Below are 15,341 nucleotides of genomic sequence, written 5' to 3'. Positions count from 1 at the left end.
TGAAATTCAAGAGAGAATACCATGAGAAAGACTACAGAACATCAGGCAGTACTGTTCCTAAACTGCGATGCTTATGTTCTTAATTTGCAACAGATTTGGGAATTGAGCTGTTTCTAGCAGAAAAGGAGTAACTTGGTAAGATCTTCCATTCCCTGAGCTCATTACCCTGTTCCTTTTGTCACTTTGTTGTTATTACCTTTAGGGTTTGATTGGAAATGTAACTGGTGTTGCTAGTAGCAAATAGCTGCCACAGATACTAACAGTACGAGCATTTCATTAACCCAGATGCCCGTTCAACCCACAGGCACATAACCGTGGAAGCAACAACAATTGACTTGAAGTTAAAAACCAAGCCTTTCTCATATTGCCAGTCTGGCATTTCCTGTCCAGTGAAAAACACAGAAGCAATTTCTGCTCATAAGAATGATAAACAGTGAACAGAGGGGGCCAAGGAAATAGCTTGTAACTAATTTTGGGTGTGCTGGTGTATTTTGTAAGTAAATTCAAAACAGACATGGAAGCCAACGTCAGGAGCATGTGCAAGAAATTCCATTTGTAAGACTTTGAATAATAACCTCGCTGCCCTCTTAAATAATTTTAAATATATATGCACAAAGTTAGTCATCTCACACAAAGCAGTTTCATAGGCAGGTACACTAAGGACTCCCAGTTCTTGTTCAAGTTAATGGGCGCATGAAAATTGTTCGCTGTGAAAGTCAAACCACGTTTTATAGGTTTGTCCATATGGGAAGTTGGGCTTGTTTAACCCAAAGTGTGAATTCAAATTAAGTTATTAAAACTGGTGCAAGAGCTGCCTGGGCATTTTTGTAGCGCAGTTTAAATTGGGAAGAGTGAATTTAAGAATTCTGACTCAATTTCTGGTAATTTGGAGATTGCTAATGAGCATTTCTTTCAGAGGATGCCACCTCCCTACTGCTGGTTACCTGCACTGAGGTTCTGCTGCTCCATGACCCCCATAACTTCAGTGTTTGTGGTGCTGTCTGCTTAATCAAATAAGGGAAGCAATGCAGATTGAAAAAAACAAACCACTATTTTTTTTTTCCTTTTGGCCAGGTTATTTCTAGACGATCAGTTTCCTGCAATATTCTAAGAAGTTCCACCAGCATAAACATAAATAAGTGGAAAAGAAGATGCAAAGAAGGAGGGAGAAGGTGGCTGCTCAAGCTGGCACCGATGTGAAAAAAAAGTGCTTATGTGCATCAAGGCCTGGTGGCTGATCTGTCCCTGCTTGCCTGGCAGCAGCAGCCCTTGCAGCACTGGTGGCCAACCCTTCAGCTACTGCAGTCCACAAACTGGCAGGTAAATCTAAGTTATTTCATTGATATCTTAAAACACCGCAGCTAAAGCTACCCAAGATCATGCAGCAAGGCCCCAGGTTGTATCAAAATCAGTGAAATAAGAGTGTGCATCTTTTAATGTTTTAATTTAAACTATCCGTTTTAAAGAGCTAGAGCCATGTAACTTTCTGGTGAAGATAGGAGTTTGGTTTGAGGCTCAGCAAATTCCTGGTAAGAGAAAAAGTCTCTTGGGACAAAATGTTTTGCCCTTGCTTGTTTTCTTTCCTTCTATGCTAGAGATTCTGACATCCCTGTTACCCAACATGAGAATACACTATGATTTTTAAACGTGTTTCCTTCCCAGTATGTATCAGTGGCCTGATTTCCAGAACTGGTATTTCTGTCTAGCATCTTTAGGAGTTGTGCTGCTTTTTGGTAACTGTCAATCAGTATTTTGAAAAAATAGAAATATCGGTCAACTTTATTGTTACTTTTGCAAAATTAGGCAGAAGTAAAAGCTGTTAAGTAGCACTGAGGCTCAGCCAGGAGCACTTCCCTAAATACACCAAGCTTAGATGGTTTGAGCAGTGCAGAAGTGGCAAATAAAATTCAGAAGTCTCTAACCAAGCTAAAATATTAAAAGCCCAGCTGAATGTGCACAGAGAAGAGTGGCCTGCTTTTTCACAGGTCACAGCCCTGAAACCTGATGTTGCGGGAAGTTAGATAAAGATGTGCTGCTTCCTGCGGTGCTGCACTGGAAAGATACTGGTTAGAAATCTCTGTTTAAAGGAGAAGGAAACTGGACAAAGACCACTAAATTCTGCTTGCTTTCCATCGTTTAAAGAAGGAAACTTTGCTGCTAGCTTTTCAAGGGCTATCTTTGTTCGGTAATCTTGTCGCAGACTAACTGTAAATTCTTGTAATGTCACTCCTAAAGGCAGCTATGCTTAGAGCATAGCTTTACGTAGTTTTTATGTAATTTGACATATAAAAGCAATTTGTTAAATAATTAGAATATTTATATTTAGAAATTAACTGGTTCAGTCAGGAGGGAGAATGGGCGATCTGTATGATAGCAAAGCCAAACAGGAAAACTAAAGGTGCGTTTTGAGATTTTGGGTTCCTTTTCTCCCTTTTAGGTATTTGGGTCAGACACTTAGTGATTATTCAGCATGATAAGGATCATATCTTGACTGGGGCCCAGACATACCACTGGAGGGTTCGTAATGAGTCTTGTTTTTAATGACTTGTTGTAAGGAGTTTTGAACAGTTAATGTTTGGGGATACTTTATTGTTTGTGTAGGGAAAAATAGCATACATTATGTGTGTGATGCAGTAGAATAAAACTTTGCATATGGAAAGTTATTCATTGCTAACACATGGTGGATGTTTACAGAACTTTTCCGTTTAGTAAAAGGAATCGTCTCCTGATCCTAATCAGGTAATCATTAGAGCCAGGTTTCATCCTATCGGAGTAGAGGCTTTTAAGTTAAAGAATGAGACAGCTGACTTACAGGCACGTCCCATTAGCCCTGTAGTTTACCCAAGCCCCTCTCTCTGAAGGTGCATGTGCTTTTCTGTTGATTATAAAGGGAACCCATGGTGCCTCCTAACCTAGATAACTTAATTGAATAAATCCTTACCTATATCTTTGAAGTGTTATGGCTTTGTTTCAAGAGGAACTTTCTGTGTTTGACTTTTCAAGGTGAAAATAAAGAACAACCAGAGCTTGTAAGGTGGGTGCACCAGCCAACAATTTTTACTATTGTTAAAAGTTCTAAAACTACTTTTGGATGAAAATGAACTTTTCATTCACAAGCTGCCAAGGCACTGTGATTTGTGGTCACGCAGAGGTCAGCAACTTTGAAATCTCATTACTTGAAATAGGTAGGCTTCAATTTTTGTAGTACTAAGCTGTGCTTTTAAACCTGCCAATAATCTATCTAGTGGGGATTCAAGCTTCTGAAGTTAACTTTCTTCATTACCGGGTACTATGTGAATTTCTCTGTGAGTTTGAATAGCAACATTCACTGGATCGTACCAGCATTATGCTTGTTTTTGTGACTTGTTATATGAGATGTAAAAAGCGTGATAACAGGAGTTATCCCCATTAAGTTAGTATCGTGGATGAGAATTCAGAAAAATAGGCAGAGGTGCTGGGTTTTGAACCCTTTGGGTCCTCTGAAATAACTGTGATTATTTTGTGATTACGATGATGCAGGATGTCTCTACTCATTGCAGTGATTATTTTAAGAATTTAGTGGAGCTGTTCATTTTTAACTTTTTATTTATATATTTTTAAACATCTGCATGATAGCAGCTTTCCTCTGAAGACTTTTCTGGCTACTACACCGTCTAAGCAGAATCTCGTGTTGCAGGTATCTGTGCAGCTTGTTCCAGGACTGTTTGTTTTTGAGCTCCATCTGCTGGAATTGTGTCCTGTTTCCCACATCTTCGGTGTTATTAAGCTGTCAGGTTTCACAGGAATTGTTTTAGATTTAAAAGAGAATAAAGAACAAAGGTCAGTTTGGAGGATTGCTAGCAAGTTGCTGGTCCTTTTGTTTATGGCATCAACATAAAAATTGCTTGGAGAATTCGAGGCTCAAAACACAAAGTGATTGTGAGACTGAGGAGGATAAGTGTTAGTTCTGCTTTTGTTTACAGAGTTAGTTTCTAGGTGTTTTATAGAGATTTGGATTAATCAGGTCAGGTCATAACCTATTCAGTTCTGTCTTACTAAAGATTTCAAAAATAGGTTATGTACTTCACTCATTTTTCTGAATTAGTTTTTTTCCCCCCCAATGTCTGTTGTTACTCTGTAACTGAGAAAATTAGCAGCATTTTCAATATTTAATTAACTCTTTAAAAAGCTGTGCTTTCCCATTGTAACTCTGTTTCTACTATTTCTGAATATTTAAGGACAGAAGGGACCATGATGAACATCTAATTTGATTTCTGGAGTTCCATTGTTCCTTAACAAAAACGTACGGCAAAGAATAATGCGCAGAACTGGAAAGGAGGGCCCTGCTGTGCAAAACCACTTTATAACTGTTGAAGTAGTCAGAGGCTTTCATGGTAAATTATATGATGACTTCCTACAAGTTCTTTTTGTAAGAAGCACCAGTTCTGTTCGATACACACGATAATGTATATGTGTAGAATTAGGACTGCCGCCAGTCTTCGGGTGCAGGCAGCGGTGCTGGCAGTGCGTGTAATTCTAAAGAACGAGCACTTCTCTGGAATGATCCCTTCTCAAAAAACAACCCACCTACGTTGTCTTTTTCTTTAGCTGGAAGGCTAATACCACCTTCCTTCTACCTGACCCATAGCGAATGTTACTGAAGTAGATTGTGCTTTGTAATGGGTTTCTGTATACAGTAATTTCAAATATTATTTCCTTGCCATCTGTCTGCCTGTTAGCAATATTTTGTGTTCACTTATGATCGCAATTTTATTTTTTTTTTCAATATACCAAACTTTGCCTGAACTAGTTTAAGTTTCTTGGTATGGGTGAATCTCCAGTTTTACCTATGTCTTGGGGACGGGTTGGGAGGAAGAGATGGAGAACAGAGAAGGCACGAGGGGTGATATTAAACATACGTGTTCCCTAGGCTTCTGCATGGGACAAAACTGCCAGTCTGTTTTCTGCGCAGGTTTAGAGGGATACTTTGCAGCTCGTGACAGGTTCCTGTAAAACGGAAAGGTAGCCAAGGCATCTCTTGGCTGTTGGGCTTTGCCATTAGGTGGGCACGTGCTGCCTTAGGCTGGTACTGAATGCCATGGTTTGAGGTCAGACCTGCAGAGAACCGGGCGATTCAACAACGGAGGGCTCTGCTGCTGTGCTCTGAGGTTAAAACTGGCTGGTAGGCAACTCTGTGCCACTAGAATAAGTTAGATCATTACTGCTATTTCTGTAATGACAAGTAATTTGGATTTAAAAGTATTCAGCAGTAATCACGGTCAAACCCCCAGTGCAGCTCACCTCTGCTCCTGGGACAGAAGTGTGAGGCGCTTGCCGTTGTTAGTACGGACCCAAATTCTAATTAATATCTCCGTAACCCAAACATGTTGTTCTGATTAGCCGCTCTTTGCCTAGGCATTTCTGCACAGCCTGCCCTGTTTGAAACCCTGCCTTTTTCTGACTTCACTTCCTGAATCCGTTGACAACACTCACAGCCAAACAAAATACATGTTCACAATGCTGTTATTTGCAAAATATTCCCTTGTGAGTACAGCTGGGGCAACAAAAAGAGAGTTTCTTTCTGAATCTCAAAGAGAGCTGACTTTTCCTTATAAAAGCGAGGCGCACAATGCATTAGGCAATTTTAATCTCGAGTTAAGTAGGTGTTAAAACTTTACATTTCACCACATATAAACGCACGCATGTCTTTCATTACAGTCATGTGTATTGATTACCGAGCCATCTAGTAATACGCGAAGAGCGCTGAATTCTAGTCTCTGCTGAAGTGAACCACGCAGCGACAGGCTCACAGCCCGCCACGCTGTGTACAAAACAGACGGAGGCGACGCAAACTTTTCTTTGCCTCGTCTCGGGCCTGATCCTGACACGAGGTCTAAGAAAGGATTCGTGCTCCGGTGCCCCTCGTCTCCTTGCGGCTCTGCACGTTGGCACCAAAACCCACCTTGCTTGATGGCAGAGTCTCTGCCGGGCTGGGCCGAGCCCCGCAGCCCACGTCACGCCGGCCGGCCGGTGCCCACGTAGGGAGCAGCGCTGCTTGTCGGTGACTTTGTGCCGGTGCCACGGAGCGTCGTGCTGGAGAGGGACGAGACGTAACCGCAACGCGAAGTGTCTGTGCGCGCATTAGGATGGGGTGGAGCAGACTGTCACTCAGCTGTATTTAATTAACATAGTATTTTATATAATGTATTTATTTTTTTGCGTAATTAGGTGATTAAGCAAAATGCTTGCTAGTAACATCTATTCCATAACCCAGCACTGTTGAGTTAAGCAGGCACCTTTGCAGGTAATTAATCTCCTTGCCCTGCTTATTTTGCTAGTTGGCACTTGCTAAATCCCTGTAAAACCACACCCAGCAGTGCTGTGTATTATCCCTCTGCTGTCTATTCCTACATATGGTCAAAATCAACTTACCTTCCGGGTTGCTGACATCAGCAAAATGTACTCTTGGCAAACTGCAGTATCCTCCTAGTAACCCTTTGTTTGGTTGGTGTTGTTACAAGCCTATTCCTCTGGCAGCAGCAAACAGCATCTGAACGCTCGCCTACCTTGACACTTGGGCTACGACGTGGAAGGATATTACCACCAGACAGTTAAAACATTAAAACAACGCCTCACACGATAAAGCTCATCTAAAATGCACCCCCCCACACCCCCCCAAATTAAATCTGTCAGAAGAGAGAGCTCTGTGCTTCCTGTAAGGAACTGGTCTCTGGACACACAGTAGCTGCAAGTTTCAGGGCATCATTTTGGTAACAGTGAAGGTAAACATACACAGTTACCTAGTCATCTGGAGAAGTGACCTTAAGCAAGACTCGCTCCAGTTGAAGTTATGCCTATCTGTATTTTAAGGGAAAAAAAAAAAAGACATTAAGACTGCCTGCTCTGAAAAGTTAATATGGTTACTTCTCTAATAATTCTTAGTATTTTCTGCCTCTCTTTTGATGGTATCTTTTTCCTCTTACTTCTTTGGCCATCAACATCAAGCAGGAAAACATCTGATCTCCCCTCAAATATATACTTGTGAAACAGGTACAGTGTTATGAAAAGTCTGGCACCAAAATCATTTCCCCAAAGAGTTAAGTAGTATGTTTCTAAGGTATATATTTACATCATTATACTAAAAACCAAGTTTTTATTTAAACTATATGGGAAGTGCCAGAAAAGTTCCTCCCATGTCTTTTCATTTCCTGCCAGGCAGTTTTCCCAGCTTTCCTAGTGCTAAAAAGTTTGGGACTTGCAGTAACACCTGAAGGGAAGGGATTTCAAGGTACAGAGAGTTATAAGGTTATTCACTGCTGACAACAGCATAGTCACAAATATTAACAAAGATTACCTCTTACCTTGGAAAGAACATGCAGGGATAAAGGTGACCATTTCTGCTTTTGAAGTCTAGAGGTGTTTGTTGTTGCTTTTTAAAGAAAAAAAAGCAAACACAGCCTCTTGCCTGATCCTGCTGAGGGCATTAGTTGAAGGGAAAGGCACGCAGAAGCACAAGCAGCCACTAAGAGTTGTGGAGCAGCTTCCCACACCGGCCACCCCTCTGCGCTCTGCTTGGAGTTAAGTCAGCTGCCTCAGCTGGGCCACCGGGATACAGCAGGCGATCCGCTCAGGTTAAGATTAGTAACTACAACTTCAAGACAACTCAAAAAGTTGTATTTGTGTAGCGCCCGGGATCTGGTTTCCCCCCCCTCTCCTCCTCACACGTTCTCCAGGACATGCCTGTAGTTACAGAGTAAATTTAACATAATCCCTGCCCTTCAGAGTTCAGCATAAAGGGCATTTTCCCAACTCAGGTACTGGCAAAAAAAGTGTGAGGAGGAAATGCATTTTAAGTATTTTATTTTTTCTTAAATATAATAGAACCTTCTAGATTTTTTTTCCAGAAACAGAAACATTAAAAAAATTATACTTTATTACAAATGGTAAACTCAGAGTGCTAAAAAAAAGCCTCTTATTTACAAACAATACTGGGCAGCGCCCAAATAAACAACATAAAAATAACTTACAAAGTCATGAAGTAGTTTATTGACATTAATCAACTTTCATAAAATAAAATAAAAAAGATATGTACATACACGATTTACTTGAAGGCAGGCAGAACAGTTCTTTTTTGTTTATCAGCCTCCCCACAAAACCTCCCTCCCACTTTTTTTTGTTTCTTAAGGAATACTACATAAAGCAATCTACAGTTTCTATTGCAGTTTAACCTTTAATACTGAATGATCATCGAATGTTAGGTCCATGCAGGTCTTGGTCAATGTTAAACGAAGATCTGACGTCTCTGAGCAGGAACAGCACTTCTCGGAGCGGTGCTGGCTGCTTCACCAACTCGGGCTGAAGGCTTGCCAGTCTTTCCACACATGCGCTTTGCAGAGCACAGGCAGGACTCAGCCTTTCAGCTCTTACCATTAGCTTTACGCATCTGCCGCTTCGGGTCTGTCGTTGGGTTATACCACAATATCACAGTTCGCGTTTTTAAGCCAGTCTCTTCAAAACGTTTGCAACTGTTGTGTGAGCATTAGCTGGCACCCGCTGTTGACATGGTTCATGACCTTCTGCTTAAGCTGTGCAACCTGTTCTCTGAGCATGTTGGCAGTGGATGCCAGCTCTGAGTTCTGGGCTTTCAAAGTTTTCACTTTTTCCTCCAACCTGGCAATCCTTTCCAACTTCCTTTTCCGGCACTTGGACGCGGCGATTCTGTTTCTCATGCGCTTTCGCTCGGCTTTGATTCTCTCCTGCGACTCCATGTCGATGGGGGACAGGGGAGGGGTCTCCCCCGGCATCTCGGGGACAGTCTGCGGCTCCTCCTTCAGAGCCTGAAGCCTGGGGTGCTGCACGGGCATCTGGGCGTTGAGGTGGTGCTGCGGCGCGTAGCCCATGCCGTTGGCGTTGTAGCTGGGCGCCGAGCTGAGCGCGTTGGGGTTGAAGTTGCTGAGGTTGGCGTAGACGGGGGGCTCGCTGTGCAGGCCGGCGTTGAAGCTGCCGCCGCCGCTGGCCATGGAGGACACAGGTGCCATGCCGCCGCTGACGGGCTGGGCGGCCGAGGTGACGCTGGGCAGCGTGTTCTGGTTGTGCAGCTCGGCCAGCGCCCGGACGAAGCCCTCGGCGAAGCCCTCCTGCTCGTCCGTCACGTTCTTGGGGCAGAGGAACTGCGTGGGGGTCGGCGTGGTGGTGATCAGCCCGTTGCTCGACTGGATGATGAGGCGCTCCAGCTCGGGCGAGGCCAGCTTCAGGAGGCCCACGTCGGGCGAGGTGAGCAGCTCGGCGCTCTTGTTCCGCAGGTGCGGCTTCAGGTTGCTGCCGGGGTCCGCCAGGTTCAGCGTCATGCTCTGCTTCAGCACCTTGGCGTTATTGTATCCGTACCCGCCGCTCTCCGGCGGCGCGAAGCCGCCGTTCAGCGCGTCGTCGTAGAAGGTAGGCTCCATCTTCGCGCTCATAGAACGGGGCGCGGACGGAGCCGGGAGCCCAGCTTCTCCCGGAGCCCGCCCGACGCCCGGCCGGGCCGCCGCCGCCGCTCCTGCCGCCCGCCCCGGCTCCCTCACGGTCCCCTCACGGTCCCCTCACGGCGGCCGGCCCCGCGCTGCTGCTGCTGCCGCCTGCCTCCGTCCCGCCCGCCCGCGCCGCGCTCTGAGCCCGCTGGCGGCGTGCAGCCCTTGGCTTATCAGCGGCCGGCCGCCGGCTAAAAATAGCCCATGATGTCACCCCGCCGGCTCCCCATTGGCTGCCGCCGCCTCTCCCCGGGGGGGGCGGGCCTTCGGCCCCGTCGCCATGGCGACCCCGCCCCCTAGAAGCTTCGGAGCGCGCGCCGCGGGGCACTGTGGGATGAGGTAATGCTGGCGGCCGGCGCGGGGCACTGTGGGCTGACGTAGTGCGTTTGAATATCTGGTTACCGCCGCCCGCCCGCGCGCCGCGCGGGTTGGACGCCGCCGGACGCCTCCTCAGCCGGAGCGTACCAACCGCGCCGCCGGCACGGGGAGGGGGGGGCGACGCCGCCTCCCTTCTCCCCTCCCTCCGCCCGCCCCGCTCGGACCCCCCGCCGGTTACCAGGGGCGTGCTGCGAGGTGCGGCCGCTCGCACCGCGGGGCCCGGTATTTCCACACATCATACACCGCCACACCACCGCCCCCCCCGCGCCTCAGCAGTGGGACGGCCCCGAGGCGGCGCTGAGGGGAGGGGAGCGCTCACGTGACTTCCCCGCCGCGCCGCGGCCGCTTCCGGGCAGGGCCGGGGCGGGCACCGGGAGGCTCCGCCCCCATCGGGTCTGGCCGGGAGGGGGGGGTAGGAGGAGGAGGAGGAGGGGGGAGGAAGGGGAGCGCGCATAATAAAACCTCTGAAATCCCTCAGCGCGCTGCGTGGTGTTTAACTCCTTGCTGGTGTCCAGCACGGGACAAACAGATGGGTTCGCAGAGATCCCCCGAGGATTTGTGACAGGAATTTGTCACCGACGCGCCGCCTGAGCGCCTCAGAGCCGCCCCGCGCTCCCCGCAGCCCCGGCGCCCCGTCTGTGAGGTGCGAGCCCGGCCCCGCTCGTGCGCCCGGAGCTCCCCGGCACAGCCCCTCACCGATCCCCTGTCAGCATCGGGCAGCGCGGGGCCGGTGTTTACCGAGGGCCCGGCTGCGCAAGGAGGAAACTTGGGAGAAAAGGAAGGCCTGAATCTCAAGTAGTTCGCTGCACGGAGGCTTCTTAATAATGACTTTTAAATAAAAAGTTTGTTTTTTTCATGGTTTCTGTTACATTGGAAGCCGTGGCAAACCGTTCACTTTATCTGAATCCTGTATAGATAAAGTCCCCTCAGACAAATAACCCCAATGAAAGTTGTTCCAATCAATTCTTGACATACTCAATTTCTCAGACTTCTGTCTTTTTGTTTTCTCTGCGCCTCAGTTTTGTCCTAGAAAGCCACGTTCAGGAACACGGTCAGCGCACCTTTAACCACCCTCACCCCGTAACTGCCCCTATGGCCCGGCCCGCTCAGCCCCACCGGTGTCAGCCCAAGGTTTTCGTTACTTCACTGAGCGCTGGACTGGGCTGGAGATAATCGCTTCAAGTCCCTTAGGTGGGGTGGTTTTTGCCCTTTTTTTTTCTTTAATCCCCCACCCCTTTTAGTTTTTTACTTCCTTCCTTTTACAGAAGTGCAGTTTCAGGACTAGACATTCCAGTTTGCCGGAGACGTGTTGCTACCGAGGCCCATAGCTATGGGGGACACCCATCAGTCCACTCATTATGTTAATTGCTACTCGCTTAGAGGTTACTTGGTCGAGGCTGGCAGCAGGCAGACAGGTTGGTCACAAAGGCTGAGCGTAGCAGGAGAGCTCTGAAAGCAAAGACAAACGCTCTTTGCTGCTCCGAGGGGATTTTCTACCTTCCGATCCCAACAGGGGGACGAGTGGTGAGCGGGCTGGGATCAGGTTTTGGGTTCCCCAGCTGAGGGTCACCAAGTGCAGCAGATAGTTCGCCAGGATTTGGCCCTGTGCACAGGGGGACAGCAAGCCTTCATGGCCCTTGTCCAGGGAGCTGGGAGCTTTTGGTGACTATGCCCTGATTTATTAATCAGCTATTACTTTAGGGCTCTTACCCCCCCTTCCTGATGTCCTTAAGTAAATACTGCTTTAGTGGTATGAAGGAACACTTACCGACCCATCTATAAACCGTAGCCATTTACATGTCTCAATAAACTAACTTGTGGGTAGGGACTGGAAATTAGCCCCGTCTCTCCGTTGCTGTGCGAGGCAGATGCTCTGACCAGCAGTAATGCAGATTTTGATTTATAAAGTTCTCTAATCAATCAATACAAGACTGACTGAGGCAATCAGATAATCTGAATAATTAAATGGCTTTTCAGGGACAAATTAAAATAACTTACGCATGCTACGTCCATCTAAATTATTTTTGGAGTTCAGGAATAAATAGGTTGGTTGTTTTGTTTCAGGCCCATATCAAGTGCTCTTGGCTTATTTCTAGACCATTTGGGAAAAAAAAAAAAAAGGATAAATGGTAGTTTTACTATTTTTGTATTGGAAACAGTGCTCGCAGAAGGAAAACGCTTCCATGCAGTTTTTCTTTTTTTAAACTTAAATGCATTACAGCATTAGAGGAGTTTCCGCAATATTTTTATTACATAAACGATTCTCTTCATTTTTTTTTACTCACTTCGTGCTTTCAAATGTGATATCCTGCCTCGCCTCTGCACAAAGCGAGTAAGAGTGGGAATCCGTAAACCTTCTCACACTGCTTTCCACTTGCCTGAGGAATTGATATGGAGCAGGTCTCCCTTGCTGAGGGAGGGGAGAGTTTGAGGAGTCAGGAGGAACAAGCGTTTTTCTTTTATTTACTATATCAGAGCACAGTACAAGAAGTTGTGAGTGCGAGGGCACGAGGAGCAGAGTTTCCTTAGGGTTAAGGTGAAGGAAAAAATAACTCTCAGGTGCTGGTGCTCCCAGTTCCTCCCCGGTTCCTCAAGGTGTGTTTTCGGAGCCGGTTCAAATCCACCGTCTGCAGCGCCAGAGGTGTGGCAGAGGTGCCCCGCCGGCCGCCCCCAGCTTCCGCCTTCCTCGGCCGCTCCTTCTGCTCTTTGCCCTCGCTGGGGCTCGTGTGGCCAGGTGGAGATCCAGGAACGGGGTCTGGCTGCCAGCCGAGCCGAATTCAAAACGTGTACTTGAGGATTTGAGGGCGAGGTGGGAGTGTACAGGCTGGGGGAAAAAGGAGGCTCTGAGCTTCAAGTGAAGGACACCGAAACCAACCCTGTAAAACAGAAGGCTCGTCTTGAGCTGGTCTTCTCTTTGCACATGAAAAAGGCTCCTCAGAACCATAAGCACTTGTAAATGAATATCGTGTCCATCTCCTCCACCCTCCATTAGTCATCGCATAACCAAGCTATATGCGTTTAGTCCTTTTCATCTTTCTTCTTGTCAAGCCCTTTAGCCTGTCCCCCTCACCTACTCATCCCACCAATCATTTTAATTAATCTCTGAATTTCTTTGAAACTACTAGTTTGTGGAATGGAAGAAAATGAGTAGGTTAGGGAGACAAGATTGTGAATGATGGAGGTGGGGCAAAGTTAGGAGACTTTGCAAGACCTGTTGGGTTACCTCTGGGGCAGGACAGCAACGCTGACTGTAAACAGAGAGAGTGCAGAAGTAAGGGAGGAACTACTAAAAACATATATATATATATTTCGTTTTCTTAAGAATGCTGTCTGAGCAATTCAAACAAACTTTGGATGTTTTATGTGCAGCAAAATATGAGTGAAAGATTTAATGTGATTGCCTCCAAAGTGGAAAGGGTGACCTCCTGTTTACCCAATAGATATCTATACTAGATTGCTTGGTATTATTTCTTTTTACGTTCCCAGCCAGCTTTATAGAGGACTGGAGTTGTCACTGCAAGTACTCAGAAATATATTTACAAATAATTAATGAACTGTGTTTTTGTTATTTGAACAGCTGTGTGTATTTGCATAATTTGTGATGAAAAAAATGTCTGAATGGAAGTTAGCTACATTGTTTAGAGATGAGTCTGAAAGGGACCCTAAGGTATTGTTCCCCTTGCGTTTTAGGGTGTTAAAAACCTAAATGTCACACCATTAATGCCTCCGTGTTCATTCCTTCTATACCGTAGTGTACCCGGTGCTCTGAGAAATGGAGAGCTGTGCAAAGTTCCCCTCCTGTGGAGCTTACAGCCAGAAGAATCCTCTGTGCACAACCCAGGCTGGCAGGATGGCAGTTGATCCGCAGTGGGAGCCCAAAGAGTGAAGTGGGTTTGAAGGTAAGCAGCAGAGGAGGGAGGACGTGTGGCATATGGGAAGCAGACGGCTGCGCTCAGCGTTGTGGGCTGGCAGTACGAAAAAAAATTTAACATACAAATAGAAGCCTACTAATGCTGAGTGCTGGCGAGGCAGATGAACACCTTCAAAAAGCTATTTGCTGTGTTTGAGGACAAAGATCCCACTGGAAGTATGCGTTTGTTCAGGTTCAAATTGAGGCGGTTTCACTGTGAAGAACTGAAGATGGCTTTCTGGCATTTTGATATTTTCGTACACATGTATTAAAGTAAGCAGTGACAACAAAATGCGTTGATTTATGGTTGCCAATTGTGACTGAATGCCTCAGAATAACCAGATTTAACCACTGAGAGCCCTTGGTAGGATAGCTCAGTTTTGATTTGGGTCTCAGAACGATACAGAATGCTTGGCCTTTTAATTAATAAACAATCTGGCATCCCGTCAAAGTTGACACCTCACTCTGTCTTAGCAGCTGCTGGAACAGTAGGCTCCTGGCAACCTGGGATAAAGCAGTGCTTGCAACAGGAGAAGGAAAGGAAGCAAGTCAGCGTGAGACCAGAAATGCCTAGCGTAAAGCACCACAGAGCACAGGAATTTCCAATGAGAAATCAGGCTTTCCTTCCCAGTGCTGTGGGTTCAGGTCTGGATGTGGACGGCAAGTTTCTGAGTATCACCAGTGGTTGGTGGCCGGCAGATGTAAGGACTCCTGTCTGAATCTGAGTGATGGTTTTCGCTCTGACAGTGGTAGCAATAAACAGAGAAAGCACTGAACAGTGAAAGTAGGTCCTGCAGGTTGCTCCTTCCTGGGGATTATAGTGGCAGAGCCTGTGGGGAAGTTTACAGAGTGCCTGCTCATGTCATTCAAATGGAAACATTCCCTCTGGATGACAGTCATTTGAGTTGGAGTCATGGTGTGGGAGCAGCCAGGGTTGCCAAAGAGGCAACTGTAGGGAGGAAAGGGCACGTAGGAGAAAAGGTAGGATAATACCTGAAAACACAAACAGAATTAAAAGACTTGGGTTTTGGAGAAGGTGCTGCTAGACTGCTCCTTCTCCTCAGTCCTATCTGACTAGTAATAAACGACGTGATCTCTGGCCACAGCTGACATACCACACGGTGGCTGCGTAGCTGCTACCAGCCAGGCCAGGCCGCCCTGCCCCCTCAGGGTGGAAACGCCCTCAGGGGCCTGTCCACAGCAGCCACTCTGTGGCTTCCCCCCTCAGGAGGAGAACCAAGCTACTTAAAACCCTCAAAACTGCAGTTTTTGCCTCTTTCATTCAGCAAAAATTATAGGCAGTTGCCAACGCTGCAGTGCCTGTACCTTCCCTTGTTTCAGAGAGGAGGTGGAGAGGGAAAATTCTGTCCAGGCCTGGTACTGATCCCTACCTGCTCTTGCTTTTTACAGTGGGTTCAGGAGCACTGCTCGCATACATGCTAGAGGAAACGCTGCATGAACAGCAGGCAGTGCACTTGGCAGACACGCTGGTCAGCTCACAGGACTGTTTACACAGTCTGTTGAGAACATATGAAACATATAAAGAGCCATAACATTTGAATATA

The 15,341-nt window shown here is 46.7% G+C and overlaps 2 protein-coding genes across 10 annotated transcripts in view; one reads left to right on the top strand and one right to left on the bottom strand.

The window, feature by feature from the left end:
• Positions 1-15,341, top strand: part of FGGY (FGGY carbohydrate kinase domain containing) — a 305,771-nt gene that overhangs the window by 12,374 nt on the left and 278,056 nt on the right. For 6 of the 9 annotated variants that reach the window (XR_013954379.1, XM_080602635.1, XM_080602615.1 and 3 more), the window contains exon 1: positions 13,619-13,765. The gene's annotated coding sequence lies outside the window, so the exon portion shown is untranslated. Of the gene's footprint in view, positions 1-1,074; positions 1,321-13,618; positions 13,766-14,489; positions 15,154-15,341 lie in introns of those variants that run through there. The other 3 variants (XM_080602637.1, XM_080602622.1, XM_080602612.1) reach the window with 2 other exon arrangements.
• JUN (Jun proto-oncogene, AP-1 transcription factor subunit) lies at positions 7,823-9,637 on the bottom strand. Its single transcript, XM_080602691.1, has one exon. The coding sequence runs from the start codon at positions 9,435-9,437 to the stop codon at positions 8,490-8,492; it is 948 nt and encodes a 315-aa protein (XP_080458817.1). The 5' UTR covers positions 9,438-9,637; the 3' UTR covers positions 7,823-8,489.

Source organism: Anser brachyrhynchus (assembly GCF_964034855.1).
Source record: "Anser brachyrhynchus genome assembly, chromosome: 8".
Classification (NCBI taxonomy): Eukaryota; Metazoa; Chordata; class Aves; order Anseriformes; family Anatidae; genus Anser; species Anser brachyrhynchus.
This window is presented reverse-complemented; position numbering and strand designations above follow the sequence as displayed.